This window comes from Numenius arquata, chromosome 2 (assembly GCF_964106895.1).
Source record: "Numenius arquata chromosome 2, bNumArq3.hap1.1, whole genome shotgun sequence".
Taxonomy (NCBI): Eukaryota; Metazoa; Chordata; class Aves; order Charadriiformes; family Scolopacidae; genus Numenius; species Numenius arquata.
Window position 1 is genome coordinate 80,892,358 of NC_133577.1, and position 14,212 is coordinate 80,906,569.

Below are 14,212 nucleotides of genomic sequence, written 5' to 3' on the forward strand. Positions count from 1 at the left end.
TATCTGGACAGCTAGCTACAAATTGTGACAAGCTTTTCTGATAAAGCTGTTGCACTGCAAATCCTTTGGTATACAAGTGGAAAGGAAGGAGCGGAATTTGGATTTGCTGAAATGTGAGTGCTCACAACTAAAACTGCATTTGACTACAGTTGTCCTTTGAATACATATGTAGATACTAACTAAGTACTCATTGAAATGGAAGAAAACAATCCCTGCATTTAGGTACTGACAACTAATAGATTTCTTTTTTTTAAATAAAATCTGGCCCTAATTATTTCTACTTTCATTCTTTCTCTGTATAATGTGTATTAAAATGCCACCTTGCCTTGAAGGAGTCTTATAAAATGTATTAGCTCCTCTTTTGGAGCTGTCTAATATTATTTCAATGAATGTCTAAAAAAAGTCAGAAGTGAGTCATTCTCTACTGGTGAAGTCTTCAATGGAAGACTATATATAAGACATAGACCCACACAGAGAAGGATAAAGGCTAAAAAAAGAAATAGTAGCTGTCTTATTTACTAAGTACCATGCATCTCCCTGCACTGAATTAACAGATAATTCAGAAATATAATTACACTATGTGCACGGTGCCATATAGGGGCTAAGGGTGGTAAGCCAGTGTTGAACAGTCTTCATTCTGGTGTTTTGTAGCTTTGAGACTTTGCGACATTCCTTTAATGTGTAATGGGGATCAGCAGTTCTTATTTTGTCCATTTTATTCATTGAAGTAACCTTTCCATTTAAGAAGTTTTACTGAAATACAGAAATTATATCAAGTGAAGTTACACTCTCCCACAATCTTGTGTTACTAGATCAGGAGCCTACAGTTTATTAACCTGTTTGTTGGTAGTGCTGGTCTGTTTTGGACCCAATATTAGATGCAGAAGGGGTCAGTGAGACTCCCAAGTGTTCACCAGGACCATTGGTAGCATTTTTTTATCACAAAGAAAAGTTAAATTAGAAGAAAGTTGCCTACAAAGAAATCTTCAAAGCTTCAATAAAAGAACTGCCTGAATTTGGATACAGGGAGGCCCCAAAGACTCTCAAATGTTAGTTGTCGAATGCAGTGCCCTTTGACAGAGAAGGGATTGGTGGAGACACTCATCACAGTAGCATCAGGAAGAAGAGTGGACTGACTTTCATGAAGGTTTCCTTATGACTGAGGGAAATAAAATATTAGAGAATCAGGTTACTGACTCTGACAGTAGATATCCTAGCATGCATACTTGGAAAATCAGATGTGTAGCAACATTGCAGAAACCTTCCATAGTGTTTTGGGACTGGATCAGTGTGCATAAATGTAATACTACCGTAAGAATATACCAAGCTGTCTTCTCATTGGTTTTGAACATGTTAATTCATATTTTTAAGAAAACACAGCATGTCTATGGGAAGAATAATCAGCTCCTCAGACAAAAAAAATGAACAAGTTTACCTTTATATAGATGATTCTTGAAACCAAATACTATTTGCTAGACAGGAGGGATAGTTCAAAGCGCTATATCAACATGGTAGGACTGTCTGTATAAGACCAATATGTGACTATAAGTTTCATAGCTAGTAATTGCTTTGGCTGGAGACAAGTTACATAGCTCTATTTCTGAGAACATACTTCTTCAAATGTGTGGATTTTTTTCTTACATTCACTGGTAATAAAAGATTATGCCTGGCATTATATATGCAAGTAATTTATGGATAGGTATAAAAATGTCATGTTGTGTGAGTATTTGTACCATGTAACTGCTCAGTTATGGGCAGAAAACACAGAACTATGGTGTTCTAATTACTGCTTTAGTGTTGTATCTGATATAAACAATACAAGAATACTTGCAAAAGAGTGAAAAATGTGTAAGTAAAGCAGAGAATGTGAACAGAAAAAAGGTCACACTATTAGAACTATGTCTGAATACAATATGTGGACTGGGAATAAGTTACACAGGGAGAAGAAAGAGCTAAGAAGGGAGGAAGGGAGCAGAAAGTAGACAGTTTAGTGTCTGGCTCACAAAGCCTGAAATCTGATTTTGCATTTGTTTGTTTATTTATTCAGTGTGTTTGGGTTTTTTTACATTTCAGAATTATAAATGTTATTGTTCAATGGCAAAATACTTAACAATTGTGGGCAAACTATTTTGATGCCTGTGGTAATTAATATTTTATATCAAATCCAGTCAATAGCTACACAGGTTTTTTAATAGGTCCTGGGTGACAGTTGCTGTATTATTGTTGACATAGCCAGACCATGCTACATGAAATGCTACTGTTTAATATTAAAAATACATTGTCATGGGTTGACACAAAAACATTAAGAAATGCAGTGATCAGTGACACAGAAATATTAAGAAATGCAATGATCAGTGAGTCACTCCAGAGTTCACTTCATATGTATCAGTGGCTCCCCAGTTGTTTTCAAAAATGGAACCTTTAATTTTTAGATAAAGTTAGCATAAATGTAATGTCTTTCCCTCATTCATTGGACTCGTTGTCCACTTACACCTTGTTCAAGTGTTTTAGGGATCAGTAAAGGGCAGAGAGTGAAATATCTCCTTTATGCATAGAAGGGATGCCATCCAGAAGGACCTTGACAGGCTTGAGAGGTAGGCCAATGTGAACCTGATGCAGTTCAACAAAGCCAAGTGCAGGTTCCTGCACCTGGGTAAGGGCAATCCCCAATATCAGTACAGACCAGGGGAGGGATTGATTAAGAGCAGCACTGCAGAGAAGGACTTGGGGATACTGGTGGATGAAAAATTGGATATGAACTGGCAATGTGTGCTTGCAGGCCAGAAAGCCAATCGTACCCTGGGCTGCATCAAAAGAAGTGTGGCCAGCAGGTCAAGGAAGGTGATTCTCCCCCTCTACTCCACTCTGGTAGGACCCCACCTGGAGTAGTACATCCAGTTCTGGGGTCCTCAGCACAGGAAAGACATGAACCTGTTAGAGCAGGTCCAGAGGAGGGCCATGAAAATGATCAGAGGGCTGGAACACCTCTTCTCTGAGGACAGGCTGAGAGTTGGGGCTGTTCAACCTGGAGAAAAGAAGGCTGCAAGGATACCTTTTTGTAGCCTTCCAATATATAAAAAGGCTTATAGGAAAAATGGAGACAGACGTTTTACCGAGGCCTGTTGTGACAGGACAAGGGGCAATGGCTTTAAACTGAAAGAGGGTAGATTCAGATTAGACATAAGGAAGAACTTTTTTTACAGTGAGGGTCATGGGACACTGGAACAGATTGCCCAGAGAAGTGGTGTATGACTCATCCCTGCAAGTATTCAAGATCAGGTTGGATGGGGTTTTGAGCAACACGAAAGATGTCCCTACCTATGGCAGGGCAACTAGATGATCTTTGAAGATCCTTTCTGACCCTTCTAATTCTGATTCTAAGTATCCTTTCTTCCATGTACTGTACAAGTTTGGGCCTGTCATTATAACACAGTTTTGAAGAGGCTGCTCTTATTTTGATTGTTGTGGAAAAAATCATCCCAAAGTTAATTTGTAAGAAGACTAGTCCAGGGCTGCTGCCATCTCTGCAACACATAAAAAGAAATAAGCTTTGCAGTGCTTTGCACTGGGTGATTTGCTGTGATCTAGAAAAGGGATGGTAAATCAGCTTCCTCCAAATGCGAAAGAGTAGCTGAGTCTTATGTATCTGTTGAAATCTATGGTGGATTTGTATTTAGCAAAATCAGGTTTTCTGCCTGCTATGTATCAGCACTCAGTCTTTAGTGTAGCTAAATGCCCATATGCTTAACTTTAAATTAGCCCAAAGATGAGAGTGGGAAAAAAAACATTATATAAGACAAATTATTTATATATTTTGCTTTTCTGGGCAGTTTTGGCCACTAGCAGAGACACTGAGCCAATGAGTTAGAGAGACTTTTGATCTCAGCTAGTATGGTCATACTGATGATTCTTGAGAACTACAGCCTCGATTCAGATCCTCTAGCATGTTTCTGAGGACCAGTGTCTGCTTGTTGCTGAACATAGGCTACATGGTGCAAAGCAATCATTCTTGAAGTCACTACATGTGAAGAAAATCGCATCCTAATATGATGCTGTAGTCCATGCGTGACATGCAAGATGACCAGTGGAATGATAATTAATCCTCCTGCATGAGAATAGGGAAATGCATCTCCCAAATTGTTGCTGGAGAACAATAGTACCGTGTAGTGACATAAAGCGCATGGGATCACATCACAGCGATCTACTGGTTGCCGTGGTGACGGGAGTGGGCCCACAAAGCCAGCCGCCCGGCTGCTGAATTGGAAGGGATAAGAAAAACACAGCCCACTTCCCATGTGAAATGAATTACAAGAACAAGCAAAGGAAGAAAAGAAAATTGTCAACCCTTAATCAAATGTTCTCTTATTTTTAGAAAGGGTTTGAAGAAAATGGAGGCCATCTCCGCATACCTATTGGGCTTCAGGGACCTGGCTAGTAATATCTTCTACATACCATAGAAATAAATCACAACGGTTTGTATAAGAAAAATCACGTGTAACAGAAATCTCATCTGTGTGCAGTGGGAGATGACAATACCTTATTCAATCCTGCTATTCATTGTGCCTGCCTTAGCAAGCAAAACCTGTAGGAATATGTCAAAGTGGGTCTCAACATAACGACTGCATTTCACAGGCAAGCCTGACTGCATGCTTTCCCTGCACCCTTTTAATTTTCACCTAGAGAAAGTTAGTATATTCCAGTTCCTTATTAGCTTACCAGCTCTCTTACCTTTTACCCTTGCTTCACCACTGCAGATTAAAAGCAAAATGGTGGAACATGAAACACATTTAAACATAGCAAATCAGTGACTCATAGGAAACACCATTAATTTTCCACTCTTTCTCATTTTTGGGAGCTGCTTCATATTTTATTACATTTAGTAATATTGAACATAGCAGCAAGTTCAGTTCACCTAGCAGCCTCCAATTACTAGCAGCTAGGTCTGAAAATTATTTGGACATCCGCAAGTAAGACAGTGCCTTCATTTTGCAGTGCACGGAGTGGACTCCAAACAGCAAGGTGAGGCCTCCAAGACCATATTAAAAACACTGTTAGCTGCAGCAATAGTGAGCATTGCCACACTTGCCTCTACAGTTCTTGTCTCTGGGAGCAGGATCCCTACAACTGAATTAGGCACACAAGACCCTGCATAACTTAATCGGAAGAGAAAAGCGATTAAGAAAGAGGTTTGCAATGCTAAGCAGAGGAAGCCATAAGATGCTCCAGAGCAGGAGTTATATCTGAAAGTTTTGCCTCCCCTTGCAGCCCTGCATGCAATGCCATTTGGAGGCCGGATTTCCTGTGCTGTTTCCTGGGTCTTGACATAGAAGTGGTCCCTTTTGATGAAGACAGCTGGCTCACTGTTTTCTTTCAAGTTACAGTATGCACCATAAGCACGCGTCTGTATCTCAAAAGTTAGGATACTTGGTTGAAAGAAATAGAAAGTCCTGAATTTTTAGCTTTTTCTCTGCTTTTGGTATTTGGCAGTCACTGGATGTAAACCAGAAACGTTTCTAGCACAAGAAGATTGATTTACCACAGCCAGCTGTCACTGGTGAAAAGGATAATATTCCTTTCTGGCTTACTGACTAAACTTCACAGCAATTAAGTTTCAGCAGGACCAGTGAACAATTCGTCCTCAACCCCAGAGTGCACTTTCATATCAGTTGTTGCATAGCTTGCTCTCTTTTTAGGAAATAAGAGTTTGAGAAAGACATGAACCTGATCTCCTGCCTTCTGCATGAATCCTCTAACAGCTGGGTTGTGCTATGAGGAAGAAAGATAAAGCCGTTCTTTCTCCTTCCATCACATTTTTGCGAGAGCAGGTGCCAGTTCATGCCTTGCTCCTGTGTTTCTGCCTTGGGCATGCTCTGAGACTTCCTACCAGATCAAGCTCTGATGGCATCTAAGAAGAGGGCCTACTTTCTAAACTCACTCCAAGGTCTCATGTGGTTTCCAAGCTGCTCTGTCTGCTCAGAACAGAGGACTCAAACACCGAGCAGCCCAAAGGTAAAGCTGCCAGTTTGACCGGGGTTCAGCTGCAGGCAGGAGATGAACAAGCGCTTCCAAGACCTCAGTTGTAACTTTAGGCCATATGTGTGAAGACTTAAGTATTTTCTTGAGCATACGTTTTCCTTGCTTCTATTTCACAGACCCTTTCTGTAAATAATCTGCTTTTAAGACATGGATCGTGCCCAGAATTTTACAGTCTTTGACTCTGCATTTTGTACTCTCCGGGCTGATTTGGGTGGCTCACATTCAAAACAGCATGGCTAGGGTTTATAAAAATGTGAGGAAGGCAATAATTCTGTGAGACATTCTGGAAGGTGAATAGAGTTTTCACATTTATTACAAAACCACCAGCGTTAACTCCAAGGTTAAACAGATCTCCATGTTACGTGCAGAGCAGGTATTCAGCATTTCTGTTATGTCTGAAAATACCATGTTTGCTCCTTCTGCACTTCCCAAACTTAAACGCTTACTGGAGAAAGGAATATTTTTCTGAGAATTTAGAAGTCTGTTAATTAGCTCACAATAATATTGATTTTAAAGTGGGTCCTTTGAGAAATTTAGCATCTAGGCTAACTAGCATTTATCTCAAGTAATCTGAATAACGGTACAATATAGACTCTCTGGAATTTTCATAACTCAAATGAAGTGAAATTATCTTCACAATATACATTCAAGACATTAAGATGTAATTTAGGTAAGTATTAATAATTATTATATTGAATTGTTATGACTAAATAGGCAGACAGAGTTGGGTCAACAGCATTAGTAATTAAGTGGGCCAAGTGCGACATCAGAGGTAATTTTTTCAATTGCCACCTTATCTGTACAGCTAATTTGCATGTGACAATTGTGTTAGTTGTAATGAATCAGTGCTACAAGGGAGAGGGGATAAAAATAGCAGAAATTCTTCCTACAATGATCCTTGTCCCAGCTATCAGCATTGTTTAATTATCACTATATTTTAATTAACTATTACTGTTGTGTGAAAGGTCTGAGAATATATGTTCATTTGAATATTAATACTTGAAAAGCTTTTGATGGCACTGGGTACTTCAGGATCACTTCTGGAAGAGCCGAATATGAACCAGAGAGAGATTGTTAAAATGATCGTACGTAGATCAGGACTCGGGGTCTCTTGGACTCCTTTTTAAACTGATCCTACTTACATCACCTTCTGTCTTTATGCATAGTTCGAAAATTAGGGCTCTGAATTGCTATCACCCCTCTCTTATCTATGAGTTAAATGGCCTTTTTTAGTTAACATTTCAATAGTAGTTTATTATTACTTCCTGATGAAATGACAGTAACATGCAAAACTTTCTTCCAGTTTTCTCTTCGGTTTTGTGGGGTTTTTAATTGCTAAGAAAGACATAAATGTAAAGACTGACAAGAGAGCAAGGTGAGAATTGAGAATGAGTATCAGTATTAGTAGTTTAAAAGCAAAATAGTTTTAGAAGAATGTTATCAAATGATTATTTTGCAACATGCTCGCTTCTTTTTTCCAAACATATTTTATAATCAATCTCTTTCCCTTAAGGCAAATTTCATGCTTCTGCAGGGGATTTTTCTGAGATACTCTTGTCAGATTTGTAGGTGAAATAACAATTTCTGCAGTATCTCCAGGAATCCGATAAATCTTTCTGACCTGAAAGTACAAGTTAGGCATTTCACTCAATAATGATTCTTACAGATCTTGTTTTCATGTTAACAGTGGCAATACTAGTGAGAGGCAACCTTTTCACTCATACTGAAGCTTGCTAAATTCTGGTCGTTTGCCAGTTCTTGTTTGGAAATGAAACACGTGACACTGCCTGAAATTTTTGCAGTAATAAGAGGCAGTGTTCATTATTGAAAGCTACATTTCTCTAGTCATTTCTTGCAAGTCTCTAAGAAATATTCTCTTTTACCTTGTGGAAAAGCTATGTTGTGGTGAAAATTTGTAAACCTTCTGGCATATTATTTAGATAATGAAAATGAAAAGTCCTGGTTATTCAATGGGTCTTTAACCACATTGTGAGATGTCTCTAATTTTTTCCCAGCCAGAGGACAGTCTAGATGTCAACTTTTTCCAGGGGATGCGGTTTGGAAGGATATTAGGATTAGGTGGGTGAGAAGCAAAGCAATTCAGACTGAGGAGGAGGCAGTTTTAAGTGAGCTGTTGAGGATCTGCTTTATAACAGTCCTTGTTCCCACTGGTACCAGATGCCTGCTCCCTTCCTAGTTATACATTTGGAGTGAAAGGGATAAGAAAGAATAAGCTCTTTGGTGCTGTAGGTCTCACTTCAGTCTCCAAGCATGCATAATGGAAGAACAGTCCCATCTGCTCCTTCCCTGGTCCCACCTCTCTTATCTGAGTCGCAGGAACGATGGTGTTCTCAGGTACTCCAGCTAAGTGTACCACCTTTATATTCTCTTTTTTCCTATCTGTGTCAGGTCATATTTCCAGCAGCCCTGTAAGCCCAAGTATGACGTCTGTTGCCCGAACTCCATTCAAGCCCCCCCAGCTGTGCTCCTGCGGTGTCCAGTTTCAGTCAGTCGGTGAAATTCAGTGCAATACACATTGATAGAGACATTGGCAAGGCACTTTGAACACCTATCAGGCTTTGTCTGTGATATGCATACACCATGATCCTACTTATTGCTATGTGTTAGGTGCCACCTGTACCAGCTTTTTAGAGTCCCTACTGATCTCATTATGTTGATGGTGCATCACCCACTATATGGGTGGCTAGAAGAGGGCAAAGAAGAGCATAAAGCACTCCCCATGCAATGACAGTGATACAATCACCAGTGCTGCCACATCATCACTGTACTCACCTCAGAAGTCATCCTTCCCTTGCCCACACCAACCCTGCTCTTGGGCAAACCAATTTCCAATACACCAGAAGCATAAAAAAGTTACCCGAAGTTGTTGCCACTTCCAGTAGCACTTGGCATCTCCAGCTAAACTTGGTGTCAGGAATGGCTGCACAGCAAATGAATTCAACTCAACCTGGTGAGTAGCAGCTCTTACACAGCTTTAGGCACCAGATTTACTACTTCTCCTCTGCTAGCTGATAAAGCTGAGCATAGAAAAAGCTGGTTTAGCTGCCATTGCCAGCCTGTAGCCAGAACTCTCCCAAATCTTCAATTTCTTACATAACTGTCTTTTCTTTTGTAAGGGAGAAAAAAGCTTTAAATGCAAAAGTAATTTTTCTTTCTCTTTCAGTCAGTTTTTGCTCTGTTTACATGAAGTGATGCATATGCATTTACCTCCCCATTGAGGTTTCTTTTCTCAGAACTTTGCAATGAAAATCTCTGAAACCTCTCTCCGACCTCTATCAGGTTTTCAATTCATCAGCCAAAGTGAAGAACAGGAATAAGATCAAAAGCATATGCAGGTGGTTTGTTCCCCACAAGCCATCTCTTCCAACTTCAGTGGTTGAGTTTTTGGATAAGACTAGTGATGTATCTGCCAGCTGTTTTAAAGCTTCTGCACTATTTTACTTCAGTGACAGAACCAGACACTGGAATTTTTCACCATAGGTTTTCAGCACAGAAAATATATGAAGGAAGATTAAAAACATAGGTACAAAATTGGGGCAATGAGAAACATACGGTCCTTCCTGCCATAGAATCATACCGTAGAATCATGGAATGGTCAGAGTCGGAAGGGACCTTAAAATCATCTAGTTCCACCCTCCCCTGCCATGGGCAGGAACACCTCCCACTAGATCATGTTGCTCAAAGCCCCATCCAGCCTGGCCTTGAACACTTCCAGGGATGGGGCATCCACAACTTTTTTGGGCAACCTGTTCCAATGCCTCACCACCCTCACAGTAAAGAGTTTCTTCCTAATATCTAATCTAAATTCTAAAATGTTTTTCTAATCACTATATTTTTTTATCTTCGGGGACAAATTTTCAAAGTACTTTTGTTCCTGCAGGATGTAGAATGCATATTGGTCTTTTTAATTTTAAGAATCTTGAAAGTTTTTCTCTTTTCATAGTAAATGAAGTTGTCTACAAGTTTATGAATCTTTTGCTTTGATTGGATTGTAGAGGTTCTTTGAGCTGTTTAATGTGTTAAAATTAGGCTATTTTTAATAGAGTCACTTTTTTTCTATAAATCTGAGATATTCCAGACTGAATTGTTTTCTAAAGATTCCATATACATATATCTGTACTTACATAAGCTTGGAATCTGGTATAAAGGTCTAATCCAGCATTTTTGGGAAAGACTGTATTAACTTCAGGTGGAGAGTGCCAGTGGTGATTTTGTGTGGAGGAACCAGAACAAATGCCAGTAAAATCTTTATCTCATAGTGTACCATTATGCATTATGTTCTGAACTTATTTATAGGAACTATCTCACATTTTGGCAAAATTTCTGGGGTTTTAAATTATGTTGTTTTTCATATGCCTCCAGTCTCCCACATGCAGAGTCGTTTTTCCTTCCTTCTTGAGCCCAACTGTTCTGTGAAACTACTGCCTTCTTACTCAGGAGATTGGCTTCCTGTGCGTTTCTTACAGGGAAAAAGATGATATTCCTGAGAGCTGTGCAGAACCACAAATCCTGGGGGGCGAGGGTCAGCTACACTCTTTCCTAACTGGAATCTCAGAAGCAGGATCTTTCTAATTCATAAGTAAGACTATTTCTTATTCATTAGCAAGACAGGAATTTCAACAGTGTAAGCTGAAGTGAGCAAGATCTGAATCTGTCCTAGTATAAGCAATTTTGATAAATTCCTTACTGCTTTAAATTTTGAGAAGTAAGTTTTCCTTTCAACTAAGTTTTCCTATAGACTTAAGAAACTACACTATCACAGTCTCTTATGTTTTTATTACATAATAAGACCATAATAAGACCCCACTAGAGATTGCTGTTCCATATTTCCTCTTATAAGAACCTGTTTTGTGTATAAGCATATCAAAGTTATATCTTTTGACTCAAATTCTCTAGGTGTGTACTAGAATAATTTCTTCTTGGTGGATGTTTCAGCTAGTATAGCTCAGCTATTTCTAAGGCTGAAATAATGTGAAAAGACAATCTTGCATTCATATTCATTTTAATTACATTTATCATGTCACCTCTGTAAAGTTTATTGAGGTTAAATTTGGCCCAGCTTATAATAAATGTTTGCATGGCAGCTAAGAGCAGGGAGAGAATTTCTCCTCTTGTCTCTGATCTGCCACAGAAGGAAGTTAGGTTTTCCTCACTCTCAATGTAGGAGCGTATGGAAGGATACCGGAGGAGCACAAGAAGAGTAATCAGGTAAAAAAAGAATCGAGGACTGGGATTAAGGGGAGAATGGGAACAGACACCAGAGAGATAAGAATACAGGGGACTGTTTCGTTCTCTTTATGTATGTCTGCAAAGCAGATAGCAGCTTTCTACTACTACCAGTTTACTCCTCTATGTTAAGCAGTCGTGGATTATACTGAATATCTAAAGTTTCCTGACTTGCTCTTGTGGAAGAGCTGGTTTAGCTCCATGGCAGGAGACAAAGAAGTCTGTTTTACAGGAGAGAGAATTGTCTGCTACTGTTGACACTGATGGTAACACACACCAAAAGCTCCAAAACCTGAGCACTTTGAAAGACCAGGTTGCTGCCTTCTTAGACTGGGGGCAAGGAGGCAACATGAATTCCAGGGTTTCCTGAATTTTAAATATTTGATTTTGTAGCCTTGACACACTTTAAAGAATATGTAATACTAACTGCAAAGAAACGAAATATATGAAGTTATATATAAGGAAAAAACAATAGTGAAGAATTAATAAAATAGTGCTTTCTCTGCAACTTTTATGCTGCAACTATGTGCAAATAGACAGGATTTTTCCTGTGCCGAAGTGTTAGTTGAATTGGTTTTTAAACATTGTAATATTTGAAGCTGGATGCCAAGGTTACTGTCACCAGTAAACATTGTGTAGTAACTCAATGATGAGTATACCATGATTATGCATAAACATCATGCAGCGATGAAAGGTGAAATCTGAAAAACAGTGAAATGAACTGAAAGCAATAGCTGTAAACAAAATAGCTGCATTTATCAAAATGAATGAAAATGTATAGCCTTTGTTTTGGACTGGAACTTCAGTTGGCTCAGTTTCCTTAAATCCATTTATGCTAGCTATTTCCAGCAGCTGGAGAATCCAGCCCAAAAATGGAAGGTTTTTTTTTCCCCAGTCCTTCCTGTAAGTTTCCAGCCTCCTTTAGGTTATTTAAAGGAGAAAGGAAGAATGGGAAATAATATTTTGTATGTGTTTACCAGGGAGATGAAGGGGGCATTAACCCCACATCATCACTATCGCTGTTTGCACAGCCTGTGCTGCATTCATTCTTACACCCTGCGATCTGCTTAAATTGGCGTGATTGCACAGCTTCTCCCTTTAGAGCAGGTCTCTGCCTGCTTCTGTTCTGAATGCTGCACACAAATTCTTTCAGGATATGATTTGCAGACTTGTAGTCTTAAATCATACCACTTACTGTGAAATATAATTTTAAATGTAATAGCTCTGCAAAGTTTCCATGATTGCCTTAAAAAGACCTCCCCTAGATTTTGCAGGATACTTGCAGAGTAGCACTTGGGAGTCCTCAAGAGTACATCTGTAAACTAATCAGGCCATCTGAAAAGACTGAAGATTTAGCAGCTGAACAGGGTGAAGTATTGCTTATTCCAGTGTGTTTTTTGAAAGAAAGCTATGTTGCTGTGGGACAGGAGATTTGATATTCAGAAATAATTCATATCCATTATTAAGCCCTGATTCAGCAAAGTATTTAAGCATGTTCCTTTATGCACCTATTAGCATTTGATTTTTTGCTGCTTAAGAGCTCTACTGAGTCAGAAGCAACAAACTAAATTGAAAGGTGGAGATGCAGCTTTTCATGGATTTGCTCACATAAAAACCTATTTCATTATGGTGTTAAATGAGTACAAAAAATAAGAATTCTTGCATCTAGGAAATTAGTGTCATGAGACTCTAACAGGGTAAGAGTTCAAGAAAGGTCATCTGTTTTTTCCAAGTTTTGTTCGCAACTGTAATAGTTAGAAGCTTTTTTAAAAAAAAAAAAAAATAGTGCTGAGTTTTTGTCTGAAATGAAGTAGTCTGAAAAAGCAATGCAAGATTGCCAGGCTACTTAGAACCATCTTGATTTGATCCCTGGCTGCAATTCCCTTTTTAAGCTACCGTTGTGCCTCCTGTGATTCCCAATAGTCACTGCCAGTTAATCAAGTGCCTTAACCTTCAACTGCTGAACATAACTATGTAGGTGGTGTCAAACTCCTTCAACTTCACCCTGTATTGCCCACTCTTTTGATGAATTCTAGGATCATCTTTTAGTTGTCATATTATCCTCTTATTTGTGTAGCTATCGGTCCTGTCCTACTCCTGGCAACTCCTAATAATAGAGGAATTGAATTGTGGAGGCTTATTTTATGGACTTTTGTGGGAACTTATTTCATGTATTGTTTGAACAGATGGTCTTTTTTCAGCTTTTTGCATGCTAGGAGTTACTTGACCTGCCTGCAAGAAGGGAAATAAGAGCTCAGTGATGGGTAAAGTTAGGACTGGGCTGGTTATGGTTAATTTCAGGGGGATGGGGACTGTATGGGGGTTATTGATATGACGCCCCCTCTTTAGTTTCTTCACCATTTTACTAATAAGGAACAAACTAATTTTATCCTCGTTTACTCCTCTCATCTTATTCTGTGGTAAGTAATTTCCAGTCTGGAAAAAAATGAACATAATGTAGAACTGGGTGAGGTAGGAGGGGAATGAAAAAAATGAAGAGTTTCTGAACATTTCTGTAGTCATGTCCTTGGTTCCAGCCAAATGAAAGAAGGTTCACATCTGGTATTTGGCTTCAGTGGGAGCTACACTTTCTCCACTGGCAGTGCTGCCAGCAGTGTAGTAATTGCCCATGAGCTTAGGCACCTTCCACTGTATTTTGTCATCATGAAAATGAATGCAATCATCAGTATTTTATGATTCTTGTCAGACACTATAAGTTAAGTGTTCTCTTTTAAACACAATAGAAGGGTTTGTTTCAGGCTATTGAAGGCATCTGCTATTTTTTCATTTTTATTCTACCTTTTTTTTCCCCATTTTTAGGGAAGCAACGTAATGGAGGACCAGGACCTCTTGGAAATAGGAATCCTTAACTCTGGACACAGACAGAGAATACTCCAAGCAATCCAGCTTCTCCCAAAGGTATAGTTTC

General features: G+C 39.1%; 1 protein-coding gene across 2 annotated transcripts in view; it reads left to right on the forward strand.

Annotated features, from left to right (window-relative positions):
- The window catches only part of ANKS1B (ankyrin repeat and sterile alpha motif domain containing 1B), a 441,596-nt gene that overhangs the window by 254,661 nt on the left and 172,723 nt on the right, over positions 1–14,212 (forward strand). For both annotated transcript variants that reach the window (XM_074144245.1, XM_074144246.1), the window contains exon 16: positions 14,104–14,202. In XM_074144245.1, the coding sequence (XP_074000346.1) occupies positions 14,104–14,202 (99 nt within the window). The remainder of the gene's footprint in view (positions 1–14,103; positions 14,203–14,212) is intronic.